This window comes from Sarcophilus harrisii, chromosome 4, assembly GCF_902635505.1.
Source record: "Sarcophilus harrisii chromosome 4, mSarHar1.11, whole genome shotgun sequence".
In the NCBI taxonomy this organism is placed as follows: Eukaryota; Metazoa; Chordata; class Mammalia; order Dasyuromorphia; family Dasyuridae; genus Sarcophilus; species Sarcophilus harrisii.
In genome coordinates, this window is record NC_045429.1 from 362,804,915 (window position 1) to 362,818,257 (window position 13,343).

Genomic DNA, 13,343 nt, shown 5'->3' on the forward strand with positions numbered 1-13,343 from the left:
ATTTTGATGGCATTACTTGCCATCTAGAAGAGAGGGTGGGGAAAGGAGGGGAAAATTTGGAACACTAGGTTTTATAAAGTCAATGTTGAAAAATTATCCATACATAAGTTTTGAAAATAAAAACCTTTAATAAAAATAAATCTCTATCGCTGCAAATAACTGGAAATGAAGGGAGTGACCATCAATTGGGGAATGGCTGGACAACTTATGATATATGTATGTCCTGGAATATTATTGTACTGTAAGAAATCGTGAAGGCTGTGACATATTTAACTTGTATAGGACTGCTAGCCATCTGCGGGAGAGGGTGAAGGGAGGGAGGGGAGAAGTCAGAACAGAAGTGAGTGTAAGGGATAATGTTGTAAAAAATTACCCAGGCATGGGCTCTGTCAATAAAAAGTTATAAAAAAAAAATAGTGAAGGGATAACTTCAGAAAAAACCTGGAGATATTGAAAGAACTATACAAAATTAGGTGAGAGAACCAGGAGAATAATATATACAATAATATCAATATTGTAATGGCAACTCCAAAAGACTCAGGAACTCTGATCACACTTCCAGATGGCTCAAGAACATGCTACTTACTTCCTAATAGAGAGGTGATGGACTCTGAATACATAATTGAGACATATTTTTTGGATATGGCCAATGCATGAAATTTGTTTTGCTTGATTATACATGTCTATAACAAGGATTTTCTTTTTTTGCTTCCTCAGTTTGGAGCTAAAAGATGTGGGAGGGAAAGGAGGTGAATATGAAAATAAACTAAAATTTAATTTCATAAATAAATAAATCTCAAATCCTGAGACAAATTTCCCCACCTTGGGCAACTGCCCAGTGACTCTGCCCTAATATTGTTGTTCATCCTTTGTTTTTGATTAAAACCAATGACATCATGGAGTGATGTCTTGACTTGTGCATGAATTGGATTTAAGTGAGGCAAAACTGCACAGTTGTCAATCTCACGCTCTCTTCCTGAGTTACTGAAATCTAGTGGTAGGACAAAAGTCGTGGCTCAAGAAAAAGTGGATGACCTTAATGTCTTCAATATATGATCAAGTTTTAAGTGTCCCTTGGTGCCAGTTTCAGCCGCCTTCATAGCCACTGGAACAAATTGTCCTTTTCTGCCCATTCTAGAGGGGATCCTCACATACTTGGAATAGAATTCCCCTAACTCAGCAATGGGTTTGAGACCTATCAGTTACCCTCAGCCTGGTTTAGCCCGTCTGCCAAGACAGTTTATTGGGGTGTGGCTATTGCATATGCTATAGCTTCTCGGAGCCACAGGTGAAACTTGGATCAAGGTGGACATCAAATATAGGTGAGCAGCCCTGGAAAGGGCTTGGAAAGCCCTCAGAGTAGAGATACTAGTCCTCCTGGAACAGTCCATACACCCCACCCTGCCCTAATTACAATTGAGTTGAAGCGACAAGCAAGATAAACTTAGAGGTCGTAAAGTAAATTTGAGTTCAAAGCTATCACTGACACTGAGGAATATCCTATGTGTGGAATGACTGTAGATTGCTCTACCTTATTTAAAAAAAAAAAAAGAAGAAAAGGGAGGTAAAAGGAAGGCAGTAATGCTATATATTAAGATATTGATGTGAAGAAAACTAGAAACTAGAGAAGAGAAATATGACCTTCATTTGGGTGAAGATCATAGATTAGAAGAATTTTTAAAATGAAAAACATTTATTAAGTGTTCCCAGTGTTCCAGGCATTATACTAAAGGATGGAGACACAAGAAAGAAGTGTGTGAGACTTTACTGCAGAGTTTATTACAGACCACTTAAACCAAAGGAAGAAATAGATGAATTTGGAAAACAGATCATAAGACCAGCATAGAGCACAATGTAGTAGTGGGGTACCTGAAATCAGAGCAGCTAATATCTTCTTGACTTGTCTTAGTGATATTGTCAGTCTTTCAAAAGGTGGAGGAAACAAGGGGAAATTCTATTCTGGATCTAGTTCTCACTAACAGGGAGAACCAGTTGCTGAGGTAGAAATGATACAAACCTTAGGAAAAAGTGATCTCTCCCTCCTAGATAGAATTTTATGATACAAGAATAATCTACTATGCACCCTAGATAAGGAAAAAAACAATTTCAAAGGGACCAGAGAAAAGTTCCATGGACTAAAATTTTATGGGAAAAGTCAATCCAAAAGGGGTAGAAAGCTCTTATGAAATCCTAAAGCTTCAAAATAAAAAACAGGAGCTATCTGAAAGACTTGTGAGGATATACAGAGAGCCAAACAAAATTAGATTTTTAGAGAGGGAGGTAAAATTGACAAGATTTGTCAACTGATTGTATATGTGATATGACAAAAAGTAAAAAGATAAAGATAACTGAGTACCTATATAACTAAAAGGACAGTGAGATCTTTAAACAAGGAAACAAGGAAGTTCAGAAGAGGTGTGGATATTAGGGGAGAAATGGTGAAATCTGTTTTGGCTATGTTGAGGTTGAGATACTTATGGAAAATCCAGTGGGAAATATTGAATTGAAAATTGGTGACACTGGGTTAGAGAAAAGATTTAAGGATCACCTACCTAGAGATGTCAATTTAACCCAATAAGATCAACATGGGAGGAGAGAATTGAAATAGAAGCTAAGAGGACTTAAGACTAGAATCTTGGGATATAACCACATTAGGAGAGGAGAATGATGATCCAGTAAAAAAAAAAAAGAGGCAAAGGAAGTGGTGAAAATTATCACAGAGAGAACAGTATCACAAAAAAGAAAAGTGAAAAGAAGGTTGTCATTAACATCTGAGGCTACAGAGGAGGTCAAAAGAATGATTGAGAAAAAGCCATCAGATCTGGCAAACCAAAAGATCACTGGCAACTGGACTGTGGTTTCAGTTCAGTGGTGAAGGCGGAAGAGAAATCACAAGTGGCCTAGGAGAAGAGAAGCTCAGGCAATGAGAATAGAGAGAGCTTTTTCTAAGAGTTTGGAAGTGAAAGTAAAAAGATGTAATGGATAAGAGTTTGATGAAATTGTAGAATGAGAAATTTTTAAAGATGAGGGATGAGGGAGGGTAAGACAGGAGGTAATAAGATCTATAGACATTGACTGAAGATTAATTACACAGTAACAGAGGATGGCTGAGGTGAATAGCAACAATTTGGCAGATTCTGAAACTCCTGCATCTGAGGCTTGCTACATGTATGACTTTGGGCAATTTGACAATTAACCTCCCAGGTCTCAGCTTCATTTTAGGTAAAAATGTGGATAGTGAGTTAAAATGGTTTCTGAGGTCCAGATCTATGTTGGATGATCTTATAAACCTTAGGATTGGAAATGTCAGGAAAAAAAATTCTAATAAGGAATTGATACCAAAGGAAGGTGATAATAGGAAAGCACCAACCATTCCTGTGATGACTTCAAGTAACCCAGCCTAGGTGAATTAAATCATCAGAGCCTAAAAGAACTGATAGATAGATATGATTACTGTTGCATTTGTCAGTGACATTTGAAAAACTGTAGATAATGAAAGTAATATAAGATACTTACTAGCTATGTGATCCTAGGTAAGTCAATTCTATAACGCAGATAACAGTACCTATCTTGTATGATTATAATGAGATTCATATGAGGTAATACTTGTTTTTTTCAAAATGCTTAGCAGAATGCCTGGCACATAGAAGATATTATACATACATATATATATATATATATATATATATATATATATATATTCCCTTTCTCTTTACTATTATTATGATTATTGTCTTGATTTTTTAAGAAAATAGTGACCTAGGAACTAGTGGGTTCCTTCTCAGAGTAAATCTTTAAGCAAATGATGGATGATCATTCGTTAAGAATTATACTAGGAATACTTCAGATGTATTGGACTATAGGATCATTGAGATCCCTTCCAACTTTGAAATTCTATGATTATGGGTCTTATGTAAAAATACATGAAAGTGAAAGCAGGTAAGACAAGTCAGGCAGATAGCTAGCAACCAGTATGTCCAGTTTGGCTAAGTTGCAAACTGTGTAGCCAAACTGTGCTAAGTCTTAAAAGTTAAGCTAAGGAATTTTCATTTAATGGGAAGTTGGAAGTGACTGAAGATTTTTGAGCAGAGGGGTATATATGATTAAAAAAAACCTTTCCATTAAAAAAAATTTTAATAACTGCATAAACGATATATGGGGGAAGCAGGTAATGCATTAGTAAGCATACTGAAATAGTCCGGGGTCCAGAGTAGTGGTGAAGACCCAAACTATAATAGCAATTGTGTAACTGGGGAGAAGGGGGCTGTTAAGAGAGAAAATGATGAAAGATAAGTGACAGAACTTGGCAAGTTCTATGGTGGTGACTCAAGACTGAGAAGGGTAGAAAAGTGAGGTCACAGTAAAGATGATGACAAATTAGAAGAAGGGGGTGGAATCAGAGTCATGATGGATGAGAACAGCTGTTTCTGTAATGCAAAGAGAAGAGTACAAGGTTAGGGAGATAGTAACTAAAAGGAGGAATTATCCATATCAATCTTCTTGTAGACAAAATAGTTCAGGGTTCTCCAATCCATTTAATAGTTCTGTGCTCCCAGCAAAGAAGGTAACAACAAGATAGCAACAACTATAGGAGCCTTAGGACAATAATCTTTAGAGTCATTTTGTACCCTTTGTTCTAGATCCATTTAGCTTTTCAAGAAGACTTCCCTGCTAAAGTTAACACACTGATCACCATACAGTTTCTAATTTTCATCATATATTATTTCATTGCACATTAATAAATTATTTTTCTGGTGGTTGTATATGGGTGTTTAAGCAGGACTAGCATCTCTGGTATGAGGGCTTGTGAAGCTCTCTTCAGGGATGTTTATCCATCTTAGGTGTCCACCTGGCACTCATCTCTCATCTGTGTCTCCAAGAAGCTGTAGCACCCACACCTCAGTAAGCCATCCCAGCAGACGGGCTAAACCAGGTTGAAGGTAACCAACGGACCACAAAGTGTCAGTGAATTAGAGGGATGTCTACCCCAAGCAGGTAAAGACTTGCTCTCTGAAGAATGGGTGGATGAAAACAATTTGTTCCAACAGCCACAATGATGGCTATAAAGCCATCTGTAGAGTGTCTAGAGCTTGGTCAGATATTGAAGATGCTGAGGTCATCCACTACATCCTAGGCTGCCGTCAGTCATCCCAACTTTTGTCTTATCACTGGACTGTGATGACTTTGGAAGAGAGAGTGAGACTGACTGCTTTGTGCAATTCTGCCTCAACATTCCCCTGAGATGTCACTGGTCCTCTTCAAAAAAAAAAAAAAAAAAGACAAACAACAATCAGTTTTTTGGTTCATACTAATCAAATTCCTAAACAGTCTCTTTGGTTTGGTTGCTATGGATCAGTTCAGTAGTTTTGAGTATTTGGGGACGAAAGAAATCAAGTTCCCCCTCAAAAAAAAATCTGAACTTAGACTGGTCGCCTAAGAGCATCCCCTCCTCAAGATCCTACTTAATTTTTTCCATCTATGTCTCTTTTATGACTGATCATGGGATTCTTGGATTTGGGCAGACCACTCAAGCCAAGCTTGCTCTATATTCTCTGGATCCAATCTTTCTCTTACGAAATGCCACATGCCTAAAATGACTCTTCCCTTCCCAAACTGACAAATCTCCTTCTCACTCAGATAGCTCCTGGAGTCCCACCCCTTTTATAAGACCTTCTACATAGGGTAGCAGAAAGAAAATACCACTGAAAAGTCAGAAGACCTAGTTTGAATCCCATCACATACTAGCTCTGTGACCATAAGCAAATCACAAATTGTTTCCTCACATGTAAAATGGAAATAAAACATCACTCTCTCCTTCATAGGCTTTTATTTTAAGAAAATGCTTCTTAAACCTTAAACCACTATTTGAATGTGAGCCAATCTGACTGTATGTAGAATGCCAGATCATGGAAATCTCCCCGTTCCCTCTTGACTTCCAAGAATTCACTTACCCTCCCTATGAATACAGCCAGTTGAAATATCCATGCAAATGGAACAAGGCACTAGCAAGATAACCCAAACAGCAAAGACTCTTTAAGAACCTGTCTATTTAGCTGTGGCATGCATTTAATCATTTCTTTTGCAATATACACACCTTCCTAATTGTTTCATATTGGCTAATTGTAAAATGAGTTTTCCCTGCCTAAGTACATAACAACTAATGATAGAGAGGCCATCGAACAGCATGGGAAGTGGCAGGGGGAGGGGGAGGAAGCAAGTCCCCAAACTTGAGCACAAATCTGGTTTACTCTGCCAAGGGGATAATCCACCTGCAGATAACTAAGAGTGATTTACAATAAAGGCTTCAAACAAGCAAGTGGCACTGCTGCCCTGCATCATTCCCAAATGCAGCTTGAACCAGAATAAAATGTAAATTGGGAAATATTTTTATTACAGCTTTTTATTTTCAAAACATATGCATGGATAATTTTTCAACATTGATCCTTGCAAAACCTTGTATTCTAAATTTTTCCCTCTCTTCCCCTAGATGGCAAGTAATCCATAAATTGGGAAATATTTAACAAAATATCACAGAACATAGATAATGTTAACATGTGGTTTTCTAAGTTAATTTCTATATGCTCTGGGCTTTTCTACACCACCACCCCACTCCCTTCCCATTCCTCTTTGAGTTTGACACCAGTGATTTACATCAGTGTTATCATTTGCTGGCTACAAGTACAACCTATCCAGCAAGATCTGCCCATCTGGACTGATATGTCTGTCTTTGACTGTAAACTTCTGGAAGGCATGGACTAACATCACTTAATTCAACTCCCAGAACAATACCACATCCAAATAACTATTTAATATAATAGTAAACACTGCTGCTGGTGGTGGTGGTATTAAATGTGCTTGTGCCTAATGAATATTTTGTCTTTTTTTTAATGAAAACAAAATCCATATACTTTCTGTTAAGAAATGTCAAACCCTAAGAATAGAAAGTTATATGTGGTGCCATTCATAATCTGTTAGCTTGTTTTAATTAACTCCTTTTCATGGGAAAATTCAATGGCAGTGATGAGGGAGAGGGGGTGTTTATCAGGGAGTGACTAATGTGGCCCAAAATAATTAAATAAAAATTTTAATTAAAAATTAAATTTAAAATCTAATTTAAAAGTAAAATTAAATTTTAAATGTCAAATTTTTTTAAAGTCTATACCTGCTAGTCCCAGAACATCAAACTTTTCAGAATTGGAAGAGAATTAAGGGAATGGGAAGAAAGGGTAAAGGATGGATTGCCTTTTAAGACATGACAGTCTTCATTACCTTTATATCTTCTTCCTGGAGTTGCTCCATATACTGTAACATCTGCTGGATCTCCTGCTCTCGTACCTCTGCCTTCAGTGACCGTTCCTCCTGGTTCTTTTCCATCTGCTGGATAATATGCCGTCTTCCTCTACAAATCATAGAAACCATCCAGTCCAACCCCCACTTTTAACAACTTAACATTTTAGAAACCACTGGTCTCTAAAAAAGAGGAAAGAACCCACATCTGTAAAAATGTTTGTGGCAGCCCTTTTTGTAGTGGCAAGAAACTGGAAACTGAGTGGATGCCATCAGTTGGAGAATGGCTGAATAAATTGTGGTATATGAATGTTATGGAATATTATTATTCTATAAAAAATGATCAGCAGGATGATTTCAGAGAAACCTGGAGAGACTTACAGGAACTGATACTGAGTGAAATGAACAGAACCAAGAGAACATTGTACATGGCAACAAGATTATATGATGATCTATATTTTTACCATGTTTAACATATATTTGATTATTTGCCATGTAGAGGAGAGGATAGAGAGAAGAGGAAGAAAAATTGGAACATAAGTTTTTACAAGGGTTAATGTTGAAAATTATCCAGGCATATGTCTTGAAAATTTTAAAGCTCTAATAAAAATAAATAAATAGATAAAGATTATATGATGATCACCTCTGAAGGACTTGGCTCTTTTCACCAATGAGGTGAATCAAAGTAATTCCAATAGACTTGTGATGGAGAGAACAATCCACATCCAGAGAGAATTATGGAGACTAAATGTGGATCACAGCATAGTTTTCAACTTTTTTTTGTTGTTGTCATTTGCTTGCTTGTGTCTTTTTTCTTTTCTCATTTTTCCCCCTTTTGCTCTGATTTTTCTTGCACAGCATGATAAATATGGACATATGTTTACAAGAACTGCACATGTTTTAAACTTTAATGGATTGTTATCTAGAGGAGGGGATAGAAGAGGAGGGAGGGAGAAAAATTTGGAACACTAGATTTTGCAAGGGTGAGTGTTGAAAATTATCTTTGCATGTATTTTGAAAAATAAAAAGCTATTATAAAAAAATTTTTTTAAAAAGAAACCATTGGTCTCTTTTTCTTTTCTTTATCCTCCATCTTTATCCCCTTCCACAAGATGGTCAGGAAGCAGTTTTAAAAATTTCCTTTTCTAAATAAAAAAGGGAATCAGCAGAAGAAGTAATAGCCATTGTCTGGTTCACAGAGCTCTTCCAGTCTGTCTTTCAAGTGATAGCGCTGCCGTTGATTATTCTGCCCCACTTTGCCCTTTACTACAGGTAAACACCCCACCTGCCAGCATGATAGAGTTGAAGGAACATTGGTTTTAGAATCAAGAGGTTCCTGGGTTTGAGGCTCTGGGAAGGACCAAAGAACTGGGAAAATATCCAGCATCCTCAGAGTGCTGGTCAAGGACTAGAATCAGCTATAATGGAATCAAGTCCACCAAGTGAAAACTCCGGAGTCCAGGATGTCTCTTCCCTCCTGAGGCATTTCTCTACAGTACTTAGTGAAGGTTTTATAATAACAGTATTTTCTGATAACGAAGATCGTTTCTTACCTCTTCTTTCATTGGTATTCAACATGAACTTAAAAGCGATTGTAAGTGGCCAGGACAGAAATGCCAATTTAGACAGCTTACCGTATTCTTTCTTCTTTCCGCTTCCTGAGTAGTTCTTCCTCCCTCTCAATGGCTTTCTGCCGTTCCAATTCCATAATCTGGTCCAGTCGCTTCTCCTCTGTGTCCATCTCCTTTTGGATTAATCGCTTCTCCAGGATCTGAGCATCACGGATGGCATGACATCTGGCATTTCGGATTATCTGAGGAGTGAATAAGAGATTATAGCACTAAATTTAGGGATGAAAGTGTACTTTTTACACAAAGAAGTAATTGGGGAAGGACAGGAGGAAAGGGGAATCAAATGTTGAATCCCTAGCTCTAATTAATTAGAAGCCAAGAAAAGCAAATATAATAATAGGACTATATATCTACAACTGGAAAGGACCTTTAAATGTCACTTACATATTTCTACCACATTCATATTTTTCTATCATATTTAACATATATTGGACTACTTGCCATCTGGGGGAGAGGGGGAAGGGAGAGAAAAATTGGAACACAAGGCTCTATAAGGGTTAATGTTGAAGAATTATCCATGCATATTTTTTGACAAATAAAAAGCTTTATAAAGAAAAAATGGACAGAAAAAAAAAGGTCATCTAACTCCCTCATTTTATGGGTAAGAAAACTCAGGTCTGTTGAGGACAAATGATTTTCCTAAAGACCTGATAATATCCAAGGCAATTCCAAAAAACTTTGGCTAGAAAAAAACTATAGAGATTGAATATAAATCAACATATACTATGTTCACTTCTTTTTCTGGGTTATTTTTTCTCTCCCATGTTTTTTCCCTTTTCTTCTTATTTTTCTCTCCCAACATGATTTATAAAGAAATGTGTATTTTATGAATGGATGCCCATCAATTGGAGAATGGTTGAGTAAATTGTGGTATATGAATATTATGGAATATTATTGTTCTGTAAGAAATGACCAGCAGGATGAATACAGAGAGGCTTGGAGAGACTTACATGAACTGACACTAAGTGAAATGAGCAGAACCAGGAGATTATATACCTCAACAACGATACTGTATAAGAATGTATTCTGATGGAAGTGGATTTCTTCAACAAAGAGATCTAACTCAGTTTCAATTGATCAAGGATGGAAAGAAGCAACTACGCCCAAAGAAAGAACACTGGGAAATGAATGTAAACTGCTTGCATTTTTGTTTTTCTTCCCAGGTTATTTATACCTTCTGAGTCCAATTCTCCCTGTGCAACAAGAGAACTGTTCAGTTCTGCACACATATATTGTATCTAGGATATACTGTAACCTATTTAATATGTTTAGGACTGCTTGCCATCTGAGGCAGGGGGTAGAGGCAGGGAGGGAAAAAATTGAAACAGAAGTGACTGCAAGGGATAATGTGGTAAAAAATTACCTTGGCATGGGTTCTGTCAATAAAAAGTTATTTTTAAAAATGTGTATTTTAAAAGTTAATATACATGTACAACCAGAAAAAAATAAATCAATTAATAAAGATAAAAAGAAAATGTATGAAGTTTCATAATAATCATCAGAAATGGAATTTGAACTTAGATCCTCAACCTAAGTTAACATTGTAATTATCCTTACTCATGTATGAATGTGCCAGATGTCTCAAACATACCTTATTTCAAAACAAATTAAATAAATGGTGTCTCACTTTTTTCAAGTTTTCATTTGAAAATAAAGTTGAGTTTTTAATTGTTAAAAAAGTTAAATTAATTGGTTTAGTTTATTTAAATAAAAAATCAACAAAATATTCATTTTTTTAAAAATTCACAAATATATATCCTAAATGTGTATTCATCATCTTCTTCAAGTAATTATCAAATCTTCCCATTTTCACCTCCACAATATGGCTCACCTCTGTCCTCTTCTCTCTACTCACCTGTTCATCATTCTAGGTTCAAGCCCTCATCTCCACTCACCTAGAGTACTGCAAGAGCCTTTTAATTGGCTTTTTTGCCCCTAGTTTCTCTCATACAGCTGTCAAAGTGATTTTCCTAAAGTGTAAATCTGACTGCATCACTCCTCTAACTCAATAAACTCTAGTGGCTCCCTATTGCCCTCTTGAATCAAAGATAAGCTCCTCTGTTTAGCTTTTAAAGCCATTCACAACCTGGCCCCAAACAATATTTCTAATCTTTAGATCAGAACTACACTGTATACCAGAGGTATTAAACACTGGGCCAGAGTCTAGAAACACTCCCACATGCTGTCCAAACAAGATTAAAAACTGATCAGGCAATATTTAACAATATATTTAACATTAGTGCTAAATAATATTTAACAAAATTTAAAAATGATAGGATATAGATAATTTTAATATGTGGTTTTAAAAATTCCTTCTATGACCAGCAGAGATCCTTACAGGTAGTATGATGACCTGTTCCTACTTGAGTTGGATAATATTGTGATATTTTCCTCCCTTTCCCATACTCTGCCAGTTTGCTGTTTCTTACACACATCACTTTATCTCCCACCTTACTACCTTTGCACAGGCTGTTTTCTGTGACTGCCATACACTCCCACTTCACCTTCATCTCTTATAATCCCATTTTCCTTTGAAATTCTGCTCATGCGAAACTTTATACAGGAAGCCTTCCTAGATCCCCATCCACACCTAGTGCCTCATCCCTGAAAATGCACCTTATATTTATTTTGTTTCTTCTTAATTATATACATGTTGGACTCCTTGATAGAATGGAAACTCTTTGAGGGCAGGGACTATTTCACTTGTGCCTTTGTATGCTCAGTGCCTAACATACTAAGTGCTTAAGAGATTCTTATTGATCGATTGAATATGGAGCACAGAATGTGGACCCAGCACACTTAGGCAAGCCCCAATCCCTGATTTTTTTCAGATTAGAAGAGTTTGATTTGACAGCCAGGAAGGGAGATTATGGAAAAGGGGAACAAGGAGAGCTAGGGACTCTGGAAAAGAGGAAAGAAGGAAAAACTGAGAGGATCAGAGGTAGAGGAACAGGAATTGGTTCTACTGGGGGAATGGTAAACTCCTGACATTTGGACATTCAATGAACCAACAAGAAACAAGATGTAATCAGCCGGAGCACTTCTAGCACCAGGACAGCAGTGCCCACTTTCTCCTTTCTTACGCCCAGAACCTCATTTCCTGAGCCACTAGTTATGGTCACAATAGAAAGATCAGGACCAAATCTCATGCACCCTGAGCTATCTAGACCCACCATGGGCACAGCTTGGACTTCACCTTCCATCTTCCACAAGCCTCCAGTATCTTTGACCACCCAGGATGAGAATGAAAAGGCTGACAGGAATAGGAGATAATCAGCAGCCTCACTTACCTGGTTCATGTCTTTGATCTCCACCTCTTGCTCCATCCTCATTGCATTGGCTTTCTCCAGGAGATTCTGTGCCCTTTCCTTGGCCTCCTCCTCCAGGTCGTTGAGCTTCCTATTCTTCTGCCGTACCATCTCCTTCTGTTTCATCATCTGCTTTCGAAGGGTCACTGCATTCTGGGAGAGATCAGTCCATCTCAGCAGGGTGTGTGGAGGGGTATCTGATCCATTTAAGATCATAGATATAAAGGGAAGGGACCTTGAAGTCCCATTGAGGTTGGGACTGCTGCCTAAATATTTTGTTCTGGGTCTGATCTCTCCAATGTGCTCCAATGGAATTTCTACTCCTCACTCCATCTCATCACTAAGAAGCAAAAAGTTTCATCTCTTAGCTCCATCCTCACTATTGCCCTTCCTATTTGTAGTTTCTTTGGTCATCATTCTAGCTGAACTCTTCTGCCATTTTTTTTAATGAATGCTCCTTAGAATTCAGTCTAACTTTCCATCCGTCCTTCCTTGGGGTCTTTTAATCTGAGCTCCCATTTATCTGGTGAGAAGTCAACCTCTCCTCCAACATATCCCCAAGCCACCAGTGGATCCACAGAGGCCAAGGTTGGCAAGGTTAGCTACCAAGACATCGGCCCTTTCCTTCCTGTGAGCCTCTTCAATGGCATTTCGTTCTTCCTGGGTAAGCACTCGGGAAGCAAACTTGATCCGTTCAAACTCCTCAGGGCTGATAATAAGAGACTCTCCTGAAGGGTCTTCTGTGGGGATTCTAATGGGAGATATAACCAAAAGTGGAGACAAGAATCAAAGAGGAAAAAAAAAGAAAAAAATACAAATACAAATGAATATCCTTTCTCCTATCCCTACCACAAAACCCACCTCCTGGCACATAGCCAGTTACTCAATATGAGGTATTTCCACCCAAGCCAACTGGAACCAATAGAGAAAAAGTAGAAATATCATTTATTACAAGGAATCAAAAAAAAAGGGAAGTTTTAAGGGATGAATCTCCTCTCTAAATGGGCAAAGGGAAGCAGGATGAAGGCCACCAGAGGAACACTTAAACATCCCTGTTCATCCAGCCCAGACAGAAGCTTTGAACACTAAATATTAATTAAAATCTCTGATCAACAAT

At 37.5% G+C, this 13,343-nt stretch overlaps 1 protein-coding gene across 2 annotated transcripts in view; it reads right to left on the reverse strand.

Moving 5' to 3' along the window:
• The window catches only part of CFAP45 (cilia and flagella associated protein 45), a 51,883-nt gene that overhangs the window by 19,264 nt on the left and 19,276 nt on the right, over positions 1-13,343 (reverse strand). For both annotated transcript variants that reach the window (XM_012548009.3, XM_031966840.1), the window contains exons 4-7: positions 12,833-12,977; positions 12,209-12,379; positions 8,922-9,100; positions 7,270-7,399 (exon numbers count right to left, since the gene is read on the reverse strand). In XM_012548009.3, the coding sequence (XP_012403463.2) occupies positions 7,270-7,399; positions 8,922-9,100; positions 12,209-12,379; positions 12,833-12,977 (625 nt within the window). The remainder of the gene's footprint in view (positions 1-7,269; positions 7,400-8,921; positions 9,101-12,208; positions 12,380-12,832; positions 12,978-13,343) is intronic.